We start from the raw sequence: 14,564 nt of genomic DNA on the forward strand, positions 1-14,564 counted from the left end.
AGTAACGGTGCTTGACAAGTTTATTCAAGTGATGGTGATTGAAGATTAGTCAAGTGATGGTGGTTGAAGACTAGTCAAGTGATGGTGCTTGATATGTTGATCAAGTGATGATGTTTGACAAGCTGATTCAAGTGATGGTGCTTGAAGAGTAACCAAATGATGGTACTTGATATTTTGATCAAGCAATTGTGCTTGAAAAGTTGATTGAAAATGGTGCTTGAATATTAATAATTTCATATAACCAAAAGAGACATTTAATAATCGTAATATTTATTTTTAACTAAAAAAATATTTTTGATAAGCGTTTTTCTGATTTTTTATTAACTTACAATTTATTTGTATCCTCTATCTTTTTAAATGGTGTTTTTAGTAAAATACTATTTTCAGTATAAAAAAAATACTACTTTAGGTTCTATAAAATATTCTAATATGCAAATTACCACTTATTTATAATATGTACTACTATCAATATTACACTTTCTAATAAATATTTATCTCGGTATTTTAATTAACCGAGGTACAATCACTCCACTTAATGCCTTAATTTAAATTTAAAATTTTAAGTAAAAAATATATTATTATCTATTCTCTCTGTTGTTACATTTAACTAAGAGGGAAATATAGTGAAGGGATCACTCTTGCAGTTTTTCCTCTTATTTTTTTTATAATGTATCCGTTTAACTTTTAGAAGATATTTTCTTCTCTTTTTTAAATTAAAATTTATCTATTATTTATTTAAATTGGCGCCTTACTATTTTTTATTTCAAATAATTATATTCCCTCGGTTGGATTATAAACCCGAGAGGTAATATTAGTTATGTATTTAAAAAAGTGTTTTTCTCTTTTTATTTATTTAAAATTTATCTATTCCCTCAGTTAATTTGTCCAACCGAGAGTAAAAATATTTTGCATGTATTTCTGAGAGCTATAATCTCTACTTATTCATTTAGTTTCCAACTCTCATTCATCTTCATTATCCTACTAAACCGGAAGGCATTCATTCTCCTTCCTAATTCTCATTCATATTACAAATTATCACTTATTTGTAATATGCAATACTATCAATATTACACTTCCTAACAAACATTTACATAAGCGCCTTAATTTAAATTTAAAATTTTAATTAAAAAATATATTACCTATTCTCTTTGTTGTTACATTCAACCGAAAGGAAATATGGTAAAGGACCACTCTTGCATTCTTTATTTTTATTTTTCTTATAATGTATTTGTTTAATTTTTAGAAGGTTTTTTTTTTTATAATTAAAACTAGTAGAAGACATGTACGTCCGTACGGGTAAGTGAATTGTTAATCCTAACTCAGTTTTAGTCTGGTTTTTTCCCATGTTTTATTATGTAAATGTATCTTTTATTTAGTAATATATGTTAGCAAATGGACTTCAATGTATGACAATATAACTATTTCTTAAAAAATTGGTAACCTTGATACAAGGTTCTCTGTCATTTGCTTTTTATATTTTACTTTACTACTTTGATACAAGCTTCTTTCTTACTTATTTATTTAAAGTGTTTTGTTTTATATATGTCCCTATCATTTTGTTATCTATGTTTGCAAATATATTTTGATTTTATAAAGCTTCTTTGTGTTATGCTTTTTTTAAAAATATGTCCTGCTAATCTAAATTCTCATTGCTTCATTTCAAATTTGTCCACGCTCACTAACTATCACTCATGATCTCTATATGAATGTAGTATACTTAAGACGTTGCCAATTTTGAAAAGTTTAAACAATCATAGTCAATCATAACCCAAAAACAATTGCTAATGTTATTCCGCTTAAGACCTATCCTCAAATCTATCATATAAGAAAATTATATACTTTGGGTTTTACCAAAATATCCTATTTGTTCCTAAATTGGCCACGTGGCTATCTTGTCGATCCATCGAGCATTATTTTTTTCTTTCTTCCAACATCTCACACCATGTGAGTAAAATGATGATGACAATGTTATATAAAATCAGGATGTTGTATTATTTTTATGATTTTTTTAATTATTGTATAATAGACTTTAATTATTTTAATTATTAATTAATATCATCCTAACTTATCAAATAAATATGGGAGTAGTACTATCATATATATCTCTATATATTTTTATTTTTCAGTAAAAAAACTAAATTGTTGTGTTACCTCTTAATTAATTAAGAAACATTAAAATATATCTTAATTAATATATTATTTTTAAATTTATTTTGCTTATATATTTTTCATAAAATTTCAATTTAGGGAATGATAGAAATAAGTATGTTTTAAAAACGGGAAGATCCATCTCATACAAGTTAAAAACGTTTCATATGTGTATGACCACATTCTTAACATATAAATTACTTAAATTATAATTTATTTTATTATCATACATGTTAAATATGAAAATTAATCAACTATTTTTTGTTACTTAATATTATAAATTTAAAAGTAAATATTTGAAATTGAAAATTTAATCTTTATATAAATTAACAACATTAATATTATATTATTCAAAATATTGAAGTTACTGATCAAATTAGTGAATATTAACGGAAACCTGAAGTTATTGATTAAAATATTGAATATTAACGGGAACATGAAATTACTGATTAAAATAATAATATTAACGGAAACATGAGAGAGTCTATGGTTGCAAGATGTCCATTCTTCTCAATTTCCATCTCCTTTATGATTATCTTTTGCTTCTCAACTTGTTTGCAGACTTCAGCATTCTTGATACACAGCTTCTTGTATGAGGCAGCATGCTCATCAAAGGTTAGCTTATCATCACTAGAATCATCATCAGATGCATAGACACTTGTTAGCACTGTGACATGTTTTGCAGTTTCCTCTTCAGACTCATTGTCAGAATCTTCATCAGACCAAGTGACAGACAAGCCTTTCTTATGCTCCTTGAGGTAGGTAGGACATTCAACTCTAATGTGTCCAAATCTTTCACAACCATGACACTGAACCCCTTTGCCTTGATTGGGCTTATCTTCAGCTTTAGATCTTCTGCTAGGATCATAGGTCTTGCTGATGTCATAGGAAGTGTTCTTGACATTGGGTCTGGACTTCTGATCAACCTTTTTAATGAACCTATTGAATTGTTTTCCAAGCATGGCTATGGCTTCTGATAAATTTTCATCACTTCCACCATTGATTTCTCTTGAATTATCTTCAGTGTTGGAAACAAAAGCTATGCTCCTGTTCTTCTTTTCAACAGTATCACAAATACTTATCTCAAAGGTTTGTAGTGAATCAATGAGTTCATCCAGCTTCATGTTGCTGATGTCCCGAGCTTCTTCTACAACAATTACCTTCATAGCAAATCTCTTAGGCAGTGATTTGAGGATCTTTCTTACCAGCTTTTCTTCAGATATTTTTTCTCCTAAGGCTCCTGAGGTATTTGCCATCTTAAGGATATTCATGTAAAACTCATGAATGGTCTCATCCTCTTTCATCTTGAGATTTTCAAACTTGGTGGTAAGCATTTGAAGTTTAGACATCTTCACCTTGGATGTGCCTTCATGATTTGTTTTGAGAATATCCCAAACTTCTTTAGTCATATCACAGTGCTGCACAGGTTTGAATATGTTCTTGTCAATTCCATTGAACAAGGCATTTAATGCCTTGGAATTGCCCAAAGGCAGCTCTTCCTCAGTTTTTATCCATTGTTCTTCAGGAATTAGAATAGTGGTTCCATCTTCCACTACCTTCTCAGGATGTTTCCATCTGTTTTCCACAGCTCTCCAGGCCTAGCTGTCCACAGACTTTAGAATAGCTACCATACGGGGTTTCTAGTAGTCATAGTTAGAGCCATCCAAAATGGATGGTATATTCCCAAACACTAACAATTCCTTCTCCATAGTACCAGAATTTTGTTGTCCCTAGATCTCACCCAGATTTAAACAGGCAGGGTGCCTGCTCTGATACCAATTGAAAATTCTAGTAACTCACACGTGATGTCGTACTGGATGTTAATACATCCACAATAACACAGAATAATACTATAAAACAGAAAGACATAAAACAGTAAAGAACATAGATAATTGTTTACCCAGTTCGGTATACAACAATACCTACTCTAGGGGCTACCAAGCCAGGGAGAGAATCCAATATAAGCAGTATTAATTCAGAGCTAAACTCCCCCGTTTACAACTACTCACTTAAGACCTACCCAATACAATTCCAATCTAATCCTAGACCTGAGTATCTCCACTCACTCCCCCTCAATCACAGCAGTGATTACAAACAGACATTAATCAAATGAGAGAAAAGACACACTTAAAAAACACACATTAATCTGCTTAAAAGCTTCAATCAAGAGACACACACTCGTGCTTAAAAGCTTAGAGTGACAAAGTACAAAAACAACCTATTCCAATACAATCATCAAAAGACAATTGCTTGGAGTACAAGAGACTAAACACACAGACACAGAACTACGGTTCTTCACAATTAACAAATCTCTCTGCATTCCAAATTAGGATTGCAGTCTTCTTATATGAAGCTCTTGGGCCTCGGGCTTTCCAAGAAACAAATTAGGGTTAACCAAGTTAACCTAATTCACACGTCATCAGGCTGTTACAGAATGTGTTGTTAGTGAAATCTTCTAGGAGAAATATTCAACACACAATAAAATGTTTCCTAAATTGTAGATTGAGAGAAATCAGGAAACATAATAGTAAAACATAACAGCTCTTGCTGTCAAACATGGATGTCATGACATCGGTCATGACATTCACTAACAAAACCTGTATTAGCTTAAACATATGCAACCTGCATAACACCATATAAAGCATGTCATGACATTTTCGAATACATTAAACACCCAGGTATGTTTTACCACAAATGCAGCCAACATGAAAACACCTACAGATTATACTTCCCTTTTCAACTTCCTTGGTCTTTTGGCCTTTGGATGACTTTGGGACTTTTTCTTCTTCTTCTTCTTCTTCTTCTTCTTCTTCTTCTTCTTCTTCTTCTTCTTATGTATCAAATAGATGTTAAAAGTGCCTTTCTGAATGGGTATATTATTGAAGAAGTCTATGTATAACAACCCAAGGGGTTCATTGATCCCATCTTTCCTAAACATGTGTGTCATACCCCAAAATTTTCCCATCATATTTCTCTTATTCAAACTCACATCAAAGTGCAATGCTCAAAGACACACCCTCCTAAACAATGGCTCAAGGAGTTAGGGTTTTGATTTCTCTGAAGAAAACCAATGAATCAAAGGCTCCAATGCATTTCATATGGCTTATGATGTTTCAAACTATCTCCATGACAAAATTCAGGTTTCAATTCCAAGGATTGACCACTCAATTGCTCAGAAAGTCAACAGTCGACTAGTTTGACCTAAAAGTCAACTGTGGTCAAAACACAGTCAAAACTCCTGATTTTTTGTCAACAACCGTATTTTGAAATATCATTCATCATTTGATCAAGGATTGATCATGACTCATCAAGAAAAGATCAGAAATCAACAAAACCAAAAGTTTCTAAATTAGGGTTTTCATAGGAGAAAGTCATCTGAACTTTGACCAGCCATAACTTCTACATGGAACATCCGAAATTTCCCATCCAAAGCTTATTTTAAAGGAAATTGAATTCTCTACAATTTTGTCTCTCACAAGCCAAGGCTAAAAATGCTTCATTTGAGAGATATGCACCAAAAGATTATAGGTCCTTTTTGAAAGTCAACCAAAAGCAGTTTTTTCTCAAAGCCAATATCATCAATATAAAATCCTCAAATGGAAAAAGCTTCCAAAGTGCCTTGTAGAGGACATCTTGAGGTTTCTAAAAAGTCCTAGAACTCCTCCATAACTTAAAAATTGAGGGAGATATGCCTTGTCAAAGTTGGACAATTTTGAGAAGAAAAATGTGAAGTAAAAGGGTTCAAAATGAATTTCTTTGCAAAGAGGCCAAACTTTTTATGGCCCAAACTTAATCCTCAAGTTATCCAAGACTCCAAACTCAATTCCCACAAATTTTGGATTTTTATTTGATTTTAAATGAATTTTTATCATTTAAAAGTGATAATTAATCATGGAAAATCAAATATTTGGCTAAGGATCTTATTCTAATCATATTCAATCATCATTTAAGGCATATTACCAATATAATTTCGTGCTCTACAAGATTGAGTGGAAGATATTGAGATTTGGCCAATTTTAGAAGCTTTTACAAACAAATTTCCAATCAAATTTTCAAGATAACAAATATATGATTCAATGAGATTCTTTCTGGTTTTATTAACCTAATTCACACTATTATAAGTAGGGAACAATTGCAGACCTCTAGAAAACATTTTTTTGCAGTCTTGGAAACCCTAACCGAGTTCTTCCAAAATCAAGAAAAAGTCAAAATCGTTCTTGGAGTTTGAGAGTGATTCAAGGTGTTTTGAAGGTCTAAACGCATCCCTGAAGGTTCACAGAACGTTTTCCATTCATCACCAAGCTTTGCAGCACCAAGAATCATCTCCAATTCATCACAGTTTGAACCAATCCTTCTAACTTCGATTTCGTTAATTCACGCATCATGACTGAACTTTAGTTGCATATTCATATTTATGTTGATGCTCTGATCGATTCTGGAAAGTTAATTGTGTTTATATGCTGTTATAAGAGTTTCGCCATTGCTAGGTTTTCGAGCTCCAATTTAGGGCTTTCTGATTAAGCCAAAATTAGGAAAAATCGATGCCATATTCATGATCAGGGATGTTGGACGATCCTCCTGATGAGGTCGCGCCAAATTTTTGTGTTGTTTTGGGGGTTCTACGTTTTTGCAGGTGTAATAGGTCGAGGTCTTTTACAGCTTTCCATAAAAAAGCGCTGTAAAAGGAACGTTGCAGAAATTTGTTGAAGAAGATGATGCGTTGTCATCATCCCATTGGTCGGTTCAAAACGAAATTGCGCGCGTCTCTTTTTTCTATTTTTTCAGATCTCGTGCAGCATGCTCAGACACGCACACCATGCACCCTCGCTCAGGCACCATATTATCTCCATACAATTTGATCCAACGCTTCTAGGATTGCAGGCGCATCATGGACCTCACTGCCTTAGCCACACAGGATCCAAAACGCTAAGTCCCAATTTTTTTTTATTGCATAACTTATTTCTTTTTATTTGTTTATATATTGTTTATTTATTTTTATTTAATGAAAACTCTTTTAAATATTCTTTTAATTAAAATTTGTTCTAAATTTTCTTTTTTTCATAAAAACATTAAAAAATAAATATATTTATTTTTAAATGATTAATTTGATTTAGTTATTAATGATAATTTTTATTTGATTTAAATGATTAAATGATTAATTTAATTTGGTTTGTTTAATTGTTTTAATTTGATTAATATTTTATTAATTGATTAAAATACTTATTAGGGTTAGACAATTTAATCAAAAATTTATTTTTTGCCGATCTAATTAATTAGGTTAAAAACCAATAATTAATTAGTTTGGTTTTTATTGTTTTATTAACCATAGTTAACTCGTGCCCTAATCAGGGTTTGCGAGGTTTGTCGTTAGACCATTCATACACTAAAAATTCTTTTCTTTGTGCAACTTTTCAGGGTTATCCCAGGATCCTCCGACTAGGCGCCTACCACTCGAAAAGCTAAGTTTCTGCATCCTTATTTTATTTAATATTTTACTTTTTATTTTTCCTTTTGCCTAAAAATAGGGTTTTCCCCACATAGTTAATGAATTCCTCCTACACTCACCCCTTTTTATTTTGCCTTTAATAATATTCAGGGTTAACCAACCAGTCAAAGCTCGAACCTTCGGTAACCCTAAACTCGTTCTCCTCTAATTCTTCTTTAATTATTACTTGTGTTAAACCTATTGCTTATTGGTTTATTTTATTGCTCTTTTCCCCTTCCCCATGGCTATATTCTGTAACTGCTCCTGGGTTGTATTGTGTGGCCTTGAAGGCACTTAAATTATTATGCATTATATTATAACTGCGTGGTTAGTAATTTAGGGCGTGAAAACCTCGAACTGAATTTAGAATAACTAATTTACAAGATAATTATCTGAATTGAATCACGTGATTGTGCACCCACACACCTTTTATGGTAACCCCTTTTGTTGCCTGTTGCCTGTTGCTTTTTTAGTGCAGAATAGTCAAGTCCCTCGGATACGAGGACGCCTCAGCAAATGTTGCCCTCGGTTCATTCTCATCACAAAAGATCATAAGTCCCAATTATGTTGCCTTCAGTTCGGTTATATGATCTCGTCCCTCAAGGTTGCCTACAAATGATGTGATAGTCCCTTTCGATTGCTGAGGTATCCTCTTGGTTGCCTAATAATGACTATTCTTATCCTTCCCTTAGACTACCTTCCCTCTTCATGACAGGGACAGTCTTGTGGCGAACGATACCTTCGACGACTCTTCAACCTCCAAATAAAAGGACTTCCTACCCTCTTATGGTATGGATAGCCCTGAAAGGCTAAAAGAACTCTTTTACAATGTTAAGGTAATTAGCTCCTAATTGCTTGCTCTGGTTTAAATATTTTTTCTGCTCTTTTCTCAAAAAACCTTCAAAAAGCTACGCTTATTTACAAGCTAAAGTCTTATTTCATTTCTAAGCTTTTGAAAACTAAAAGAGCTGAGCAATTAAGAGCCCATGGAAAACCATGGATGCAAAGGGTGCCTTGCACCTTCCCTTTGTATAAATTACCCCCCGAACTCAAAATTTCTTTTAAAATGTTTTTTTTTCAGTTCTTTTAGCCTTTCTTTAATTTGGATAAAATAAAAGTCAGTGGCGACTCTTTCTTACCGCGACATTTCAATAAAGTCAGTTCACCGTATTACAATGTGTAAAAACAGAAGAAAATTCTCTATGGATTAAAGCATGCTCTTGGAGTTTGGTATGAGAGGTTAACTGAGTTCCCGATCAATAATTAATACAATAATGGAGGAATATATAAAACTCTATTTGTGAAGAATTATGGAGGAAAGCTCATGATAGCCCAGATTTATGTTGATGACATAGTCTTTTGTGGGATGTCAGACAAGATGGTGGAGCATTTTGTTTAACATATGCAGTCTCAGTTTGAGATGAGTCTGGTAGGAGAATTCACTTATTTTCTTGGTCTTCTAGTAAATAAAATGGAAGACAACATTTTTTCATTCCTCGGAGTTGGATTAGCGTTGCCATGGAAGAACAAAGTTTTTTGGGTTCTCTTCTCAATGTGAATGAACTTGTTGGGTCGCCTTTGTGTGTGTCGTTGCTTAGAAATTTCAATTTAACAAATGTTGTACATACTTTTGAAAAGTCAGCATTTGAGATGTTGTGAATTTGGTTGAAAACCTTGTGTTTCCATTGGATATATCTTCGAATATTACAGGTGAAGTCGTGGTTCCTAAAGAGAAGGATACAAGCACAAAATCTTTTGCTCAAGTTTTGAGTAAGACATGTGCTATTTCCTCCATTGTCAATTTCAAAGATATAGTTTGAAAGGAGATGACATAGCTATCAAATTTCCCAAGGAAGAATACAAGGTTAGTCTTGAATCATGCAAAAAATCATCTTCATGGGCGGTTGATTTTGTTTAAGGGACATCCTCCCCTGAAACTTCAAGAGTTGCGTGGTAAACTAAACACTATTTGGAAGCCTTTAAGTAAATGGGGAATTGATTCTTTAGGAAAAGGTTTTTATAAATTTTTTCTTTTGTTGAGGATGTTTAACGTGTTCGTGTGGTGCTTTCTTGAAGCTTAAAGCCTGGTTTTCTCAAAATATTTGCTTGGACTATTGACTTTAAACCTAATAACCACAAACATACATAAGTTCAATGTTGGTTTGTTTTCTTGAATTGCCTCATGAATATTGGAGTCCTAATATTAACTTTGCAATTATTAGTTTTCTCGGATCGCTAATGTGTTTGGATGCTGCAACAAGTGCCCACTAGAGAGATCTTTTGGACAATTTGCAAGAGTTTTAGTTGATATTGACTTATCTGCTAAAACCAGACATAAATTGTGGGTCGAAAGAGAAGATTATGATGTTTTTGTTAACATTGAATATAAAAATTTGCCACTTTTCTGTTCACAATGTCATAACATTGGTCATAGTTTTTCGTCTTGTAAAATTATTAAAGTGGATCAAGACAAAGGGGTAACTAATGAGAAGCATAAACACATGTGAATAAGTTTATGCCTATTCAGAAGGCGGATTTAAGAAAGGAATCAGTTAAATGTGCAAATGCTACTAAAACATGTGTTGATAATAATCCTTTTTTAGGATTTATTGATTGTTTGAAAACCACTGTTGATAGGAAGGATGCGAGTATTGATGTGTTGTATTAAGGAGAATTGGGTGCCCAAGGTAATGAGAATTTGTATGGTTTAGCTGATATAGAAACCACTGATCAAGGTAAAACTGAAAGAATCACGAAAAAGATTTAGATTCAGTTGACACTTTCTTCCAAGAGGATCATCAAGAGGAAGTAATAGCAAATCACTTCTTTTGGGAGATGGCTTTATTATGGTGGCAGACTGTAACTTGTCAAATTTTAGTGCCTCTGTTATTCATGACATGCAAGTTTTAGGGCTTGTTCCTGCAGAGGTCCAACAAGCTATAATTTTTTTTGAGTGAATCTTGGGCTAACATGGCTAAGAAAGATAAGATGGTTGATTTGGATGAAAACACAAGTCATCCATTTTAATTGGTGGACCAAAAAAAAAAACAAGAAGAAACTGCCTGAGGCGAGCATAAGTTTCAAGGTGGGTGCCCTCAACCGCTCACCTCACTAGTTTCTTTGATGAGAATTGTCTCTTTTGTGTATTTGCTTTCTATCTTCTTTTTTTTTTTCCTTTTCGCTATGTTCTTCTAAAGGGTTTTGGTTTTGTCCTCCTCCTTTTTGTACTGCTTTATTTTGTTCTATATATTTTGATGCTTAAAAAAAACATAGTTAAAATCACAATTTTTTTCAAAATGATGTAATTCAAAAAATATTTGAATTAGCTTCAAATTTAAGTGATTTTTTTTAAAATTTTGATATCTAAAATTTTTTTCTAAAAAAAATAAAATATTTAAAATAATATTTAAAAAAAACTATTTAAACCAATTTTTTTTAAAAAATTAACATAAAAGTATCACCCTATATAAACTATCTAAAAAAAACTAAAACAAAATGCACCCCTTATCTTTTAGTTATGCATAATACAAACAATGTCTCATTGAAAATTTTCAAAAGCATTATCGACATCATTTACAAAGAGAATTGTCCTGTGCAGTATAATTTAAAACACATCTTGTGGTTCAGAAAAATTGGTACATGAATGCTCACGGGAGTTTCTACTTTCTAGTACACTCCAACCTATTATGATTCAATATTCAGGTTTTTTTGTGTGGACAAGAACATGACTTTTCACACTATTTTAAACATTCATCGTTATGTAAAGCTATTTTGTCCTATTACTATTTTCTAACCTATACAAACAAACTGGTTAAAAAAAACCAATATTAAAACAAACATCTATGTAGTATTTTAGTATTCTCATTATCAAGAAGATTCTTAAAAAACACTAAACGATCCATTTCTGAATATTAGGATATCAATATTAAGAGATATAGAATTAAATCAGTTAATTGATAGTTAAGCTTTTTCACAAAACCTGATGGTTAAAACTATTAAACAAACTAAAAAATAATAGATGGAAATTATTTTTATCTCTATCCCAACAAAATAGAAAATGTTACACCCTCCTATCACTATTATGCAAATTTCACATATAGATTAGATACATGTCAAAATATAGGCTTAAATGCACATTTGGTCTCTGTAAGTTAGCGAGTTTTTGATTTTCGTTCCTGTAAGTTTTTTTTGTTGGTATGAGTCCTTATATCTTACTTTTTGCTTGCGGTTTAGTCCCTAAAGCCAAAATCCGCAGGAAAATCTGCAGGTTTTCCTACGAATTTTCCTGCGAATTTTGATTTTAGGGACTAAAAAAAACACGAATGTGAAATATAGGGACTCAGACCCAAAAAAAACTTATAGGGACGAAAATCAAAAACTCGCTAACTTACAGGGACCAAAGATGCATTTAAGCCCAAAATATATTACAAAAAGTAAAACTAATACATTTGACTGATAATATATCTAATCTATGTCTGCAACACAAACACAATATTTTTTTATTAAAAAAAATAAGGTTGGTCACATAATAATATTCATGAACTAACTGATTACTACTACTAACAACTAACATTAAATTTCACAACTACCATACACCAAAACCTCATCTCCTTTCCCATGTACCTTTTCAACTCAACTTCCCTGCATCTCAACAACCACCGTACCATTTTCCGGCAACCCATCTCCGGCAACCTCGGAAGAACCGCCAACACTCTTTGATTCTTTCTCAAGCACTGAATTCCTACAATTCGGACACGAAGAATGCGCCACCAACCACGTGTCAATACACCTAACATGAAACCCGTGGTTACACTTTGGCAGCATTCGAACTTTGTCTTCTTTCTCAAATTCCCCGAGACAAATGGGACACTCCGTCGCCGGAATATTCTCTCCGGTACCGTAAACCGCCACCGGAATTTGACTCAGCTCACGCTTTTTTAAACCTGTTTTGTTCAACCTTGCTGTTGTTTGCGCCGGTGTTTCTTCCGAGAATCTTCTGCTGCATCGCATGGCGCAGCGGGCTATGTTGTTCAGCCCTAAAGCGCAGATTAATGCGCATAGTAGTGCTGCTAGTATAATCACCATGTTTGTATCGAAATTCTCTGCGTTGATGAATGAATCGCCTGTGTTGTTTTCGTATGATGGTGGAATACTCATCTCCGTGTCGAGAAACCGGCGTTTCATGGTACTGTTTGTGGAAATCCTGAAGCTTTAGGCTGAAAAATTTGTTGGGTGAGTTTGATGAGGTTGTGTGTGTTTTTGTGGTGGTAGTGGTTTCAATTTTTATGAGAATGTGTGAAGTTATAGAAACCCTCAGTGAAACAATCTACACCGTTTGATTAGGATGGAACAACTCACTAATTAATATTTTTTAGAATTATTTAAAAATATAAAAAATTTATTTGGAACATTATAAATTTGGAAGTTTGGACGCAAGAGGGCGTCCTGAATCAAAGATTTTGGGTTCGAACTCGATCCTAAACATATAGCTGTCTTAAATTTTGTTGGTGAGTAAATGAAAATGAAAGTATTAAGCTTGGTTTTGGAGGGTAGCATTAATCCAAATTGGGACCATTTTCTACAGCTTGTTTGATTATTCAGAATGGTCCTCAATGGAATATTGATTAATGATATAAAAACAAAACTTTAGAAATAATGCAAATTAAAATGATTGGAGTACAGAGAATTATGAAATTTTGTACCTGAACTTCATAAATGAAAATAATTGATGATATTCTACATAGTTTCAATTAATAATAGAATTTTTTGGCATATTACTGTTCATGAGAGAGGGTAGGGTGAGTGAGATTTAGATTAGTGCATTGAAATACAATTTATAGCAATTGGGGATGTTTAGTTGTTGAGAGTGAAAGTATAACTAGTTGAAATAAACATAGAGGGTCCAGTGGATCAGTGTCTTCACATGGTTTGTTTATCTAATTATAATTTTAAAAAATTGTAAAAAATATTAATAATCAGGTTTAGTACCAAATTAACCCAAAAGGTAATTTCTTTGTTTCTAATAATAATAATAATAAGATGGGGCAATTAAGACTATAAATAGGGTGGCAAAACGGACCATTCCATCTAAAACAAAGGAGGGGAGAGGCTACATTGTTATGTTTTAGTCCGCCATGCAGTTAAAGATTCTAACGGGTGGCAGTCTCACAATAAACTTAAATATAGTAGTATAGGACATAGGTTGAGTTAAATTCAATATAATTGAAAAATAGTGTAAGTTTTTCCTGTAAACAAAACAAATTTATTGATAAAGTAAACTCTAAATGAGCAAAGAAAATATTTTGTTAAATTGATGTGTTAATCTATTTCTGTGTTCACGGTTTTTAGCAGATTTATTGGATTGAGTTTAAAAATTTATTTTGATTAAATTTTTTGTAGACTTATATTAATTCTAGAGTTTTTTTTTTTAAAGATTGTTTAAAATCAATATTTTTCAGTTTAAAATTTAAAGAGATTATATATACATTTTTTTTAAAATTTTAAAGTATTTTATGGGTTTTGAAGATTTGAAGGGACTCCATGAATTTTTACAGCATTTTTGAATGATAACGAGGTTAAAACTATTTTGAATCGTTTGCAAGACTTGTAGACAAAGATTCAAGTGAGGAACATGCAAGACCTCAACCAAACACAAAACGTGTAATCCTAGTCTTCGGCCTTCATCATATGATTTAATCAAACGACGACCCGTGCAATGTGCCGAGTTGATCAAGAGGTTTTGATCGTTCAATCTATCTAAGCTATACACGCGTCAGTTTCATGTATCTCTTTCACTCTCACTCCAAGTTGCTTTCAAATACTTCAGTGACTTGGACGTTGAAGTGGTAACCTTGCAGGTCCAAGCTTCTCTGTCTTACCGGAAGAACTCACCATCACAACAGAAGATCTCATTCCCATCTTGTTTCCTATT

General features: G+C 32.5%; 1 protein-coding gene across 1 annotated transcript; it reads right to left on the reverse strand.

Moving 5' to 3' along the window:
- Positions 1 to 12,105: 12,105 nt before the first annotated feature.
- Positions 12,106 to 13,038, reverse strand: LOC131625791 (RING-H2 finger protein ATL74-like). The gene has a single exon (XM_058896623.1). The coding sequence runs from the start codon at positions 12,815 to 12,817 to the stop codon at positions 12,266 to 12,268; it is 552 nt and encodes a 183-aa protein (XP_058752606.1). The 5' UTR covers positions 12,818 to 13,038; the 3' UTR covers positions 12,106 to 12,265.
- Positions 13,039 to 14,564: the final 1,526 nt, after the last annotated feature.

The sequence above is a fragment of the Vicia villosa genome, unplaced genomic scaffold (genome assembly GCF_029867415.1).
Source record: "Vicia villosa cultivar HV-30 ecotype Madison, WI unplaced genomic scaffold, Vvil1.0 ctg.000236F_1_1_3, whole genome shotgun sequence".
Lineage (NCBI taxonomy): Eukaryota > Viridiplantae > Streptophyta > Magnoliopsida > Fabales > Fabaceae > Vicia > Vicia villosa.

Coding starts and splice junctions, on each gene's coding strand:
- LOC131625791 (XM_058896623.1), bottom strand. CDS start 12,817: ATGAAACGCCGGTTTCTCGACACGGAGATGAGTATTCCACCATCATAC.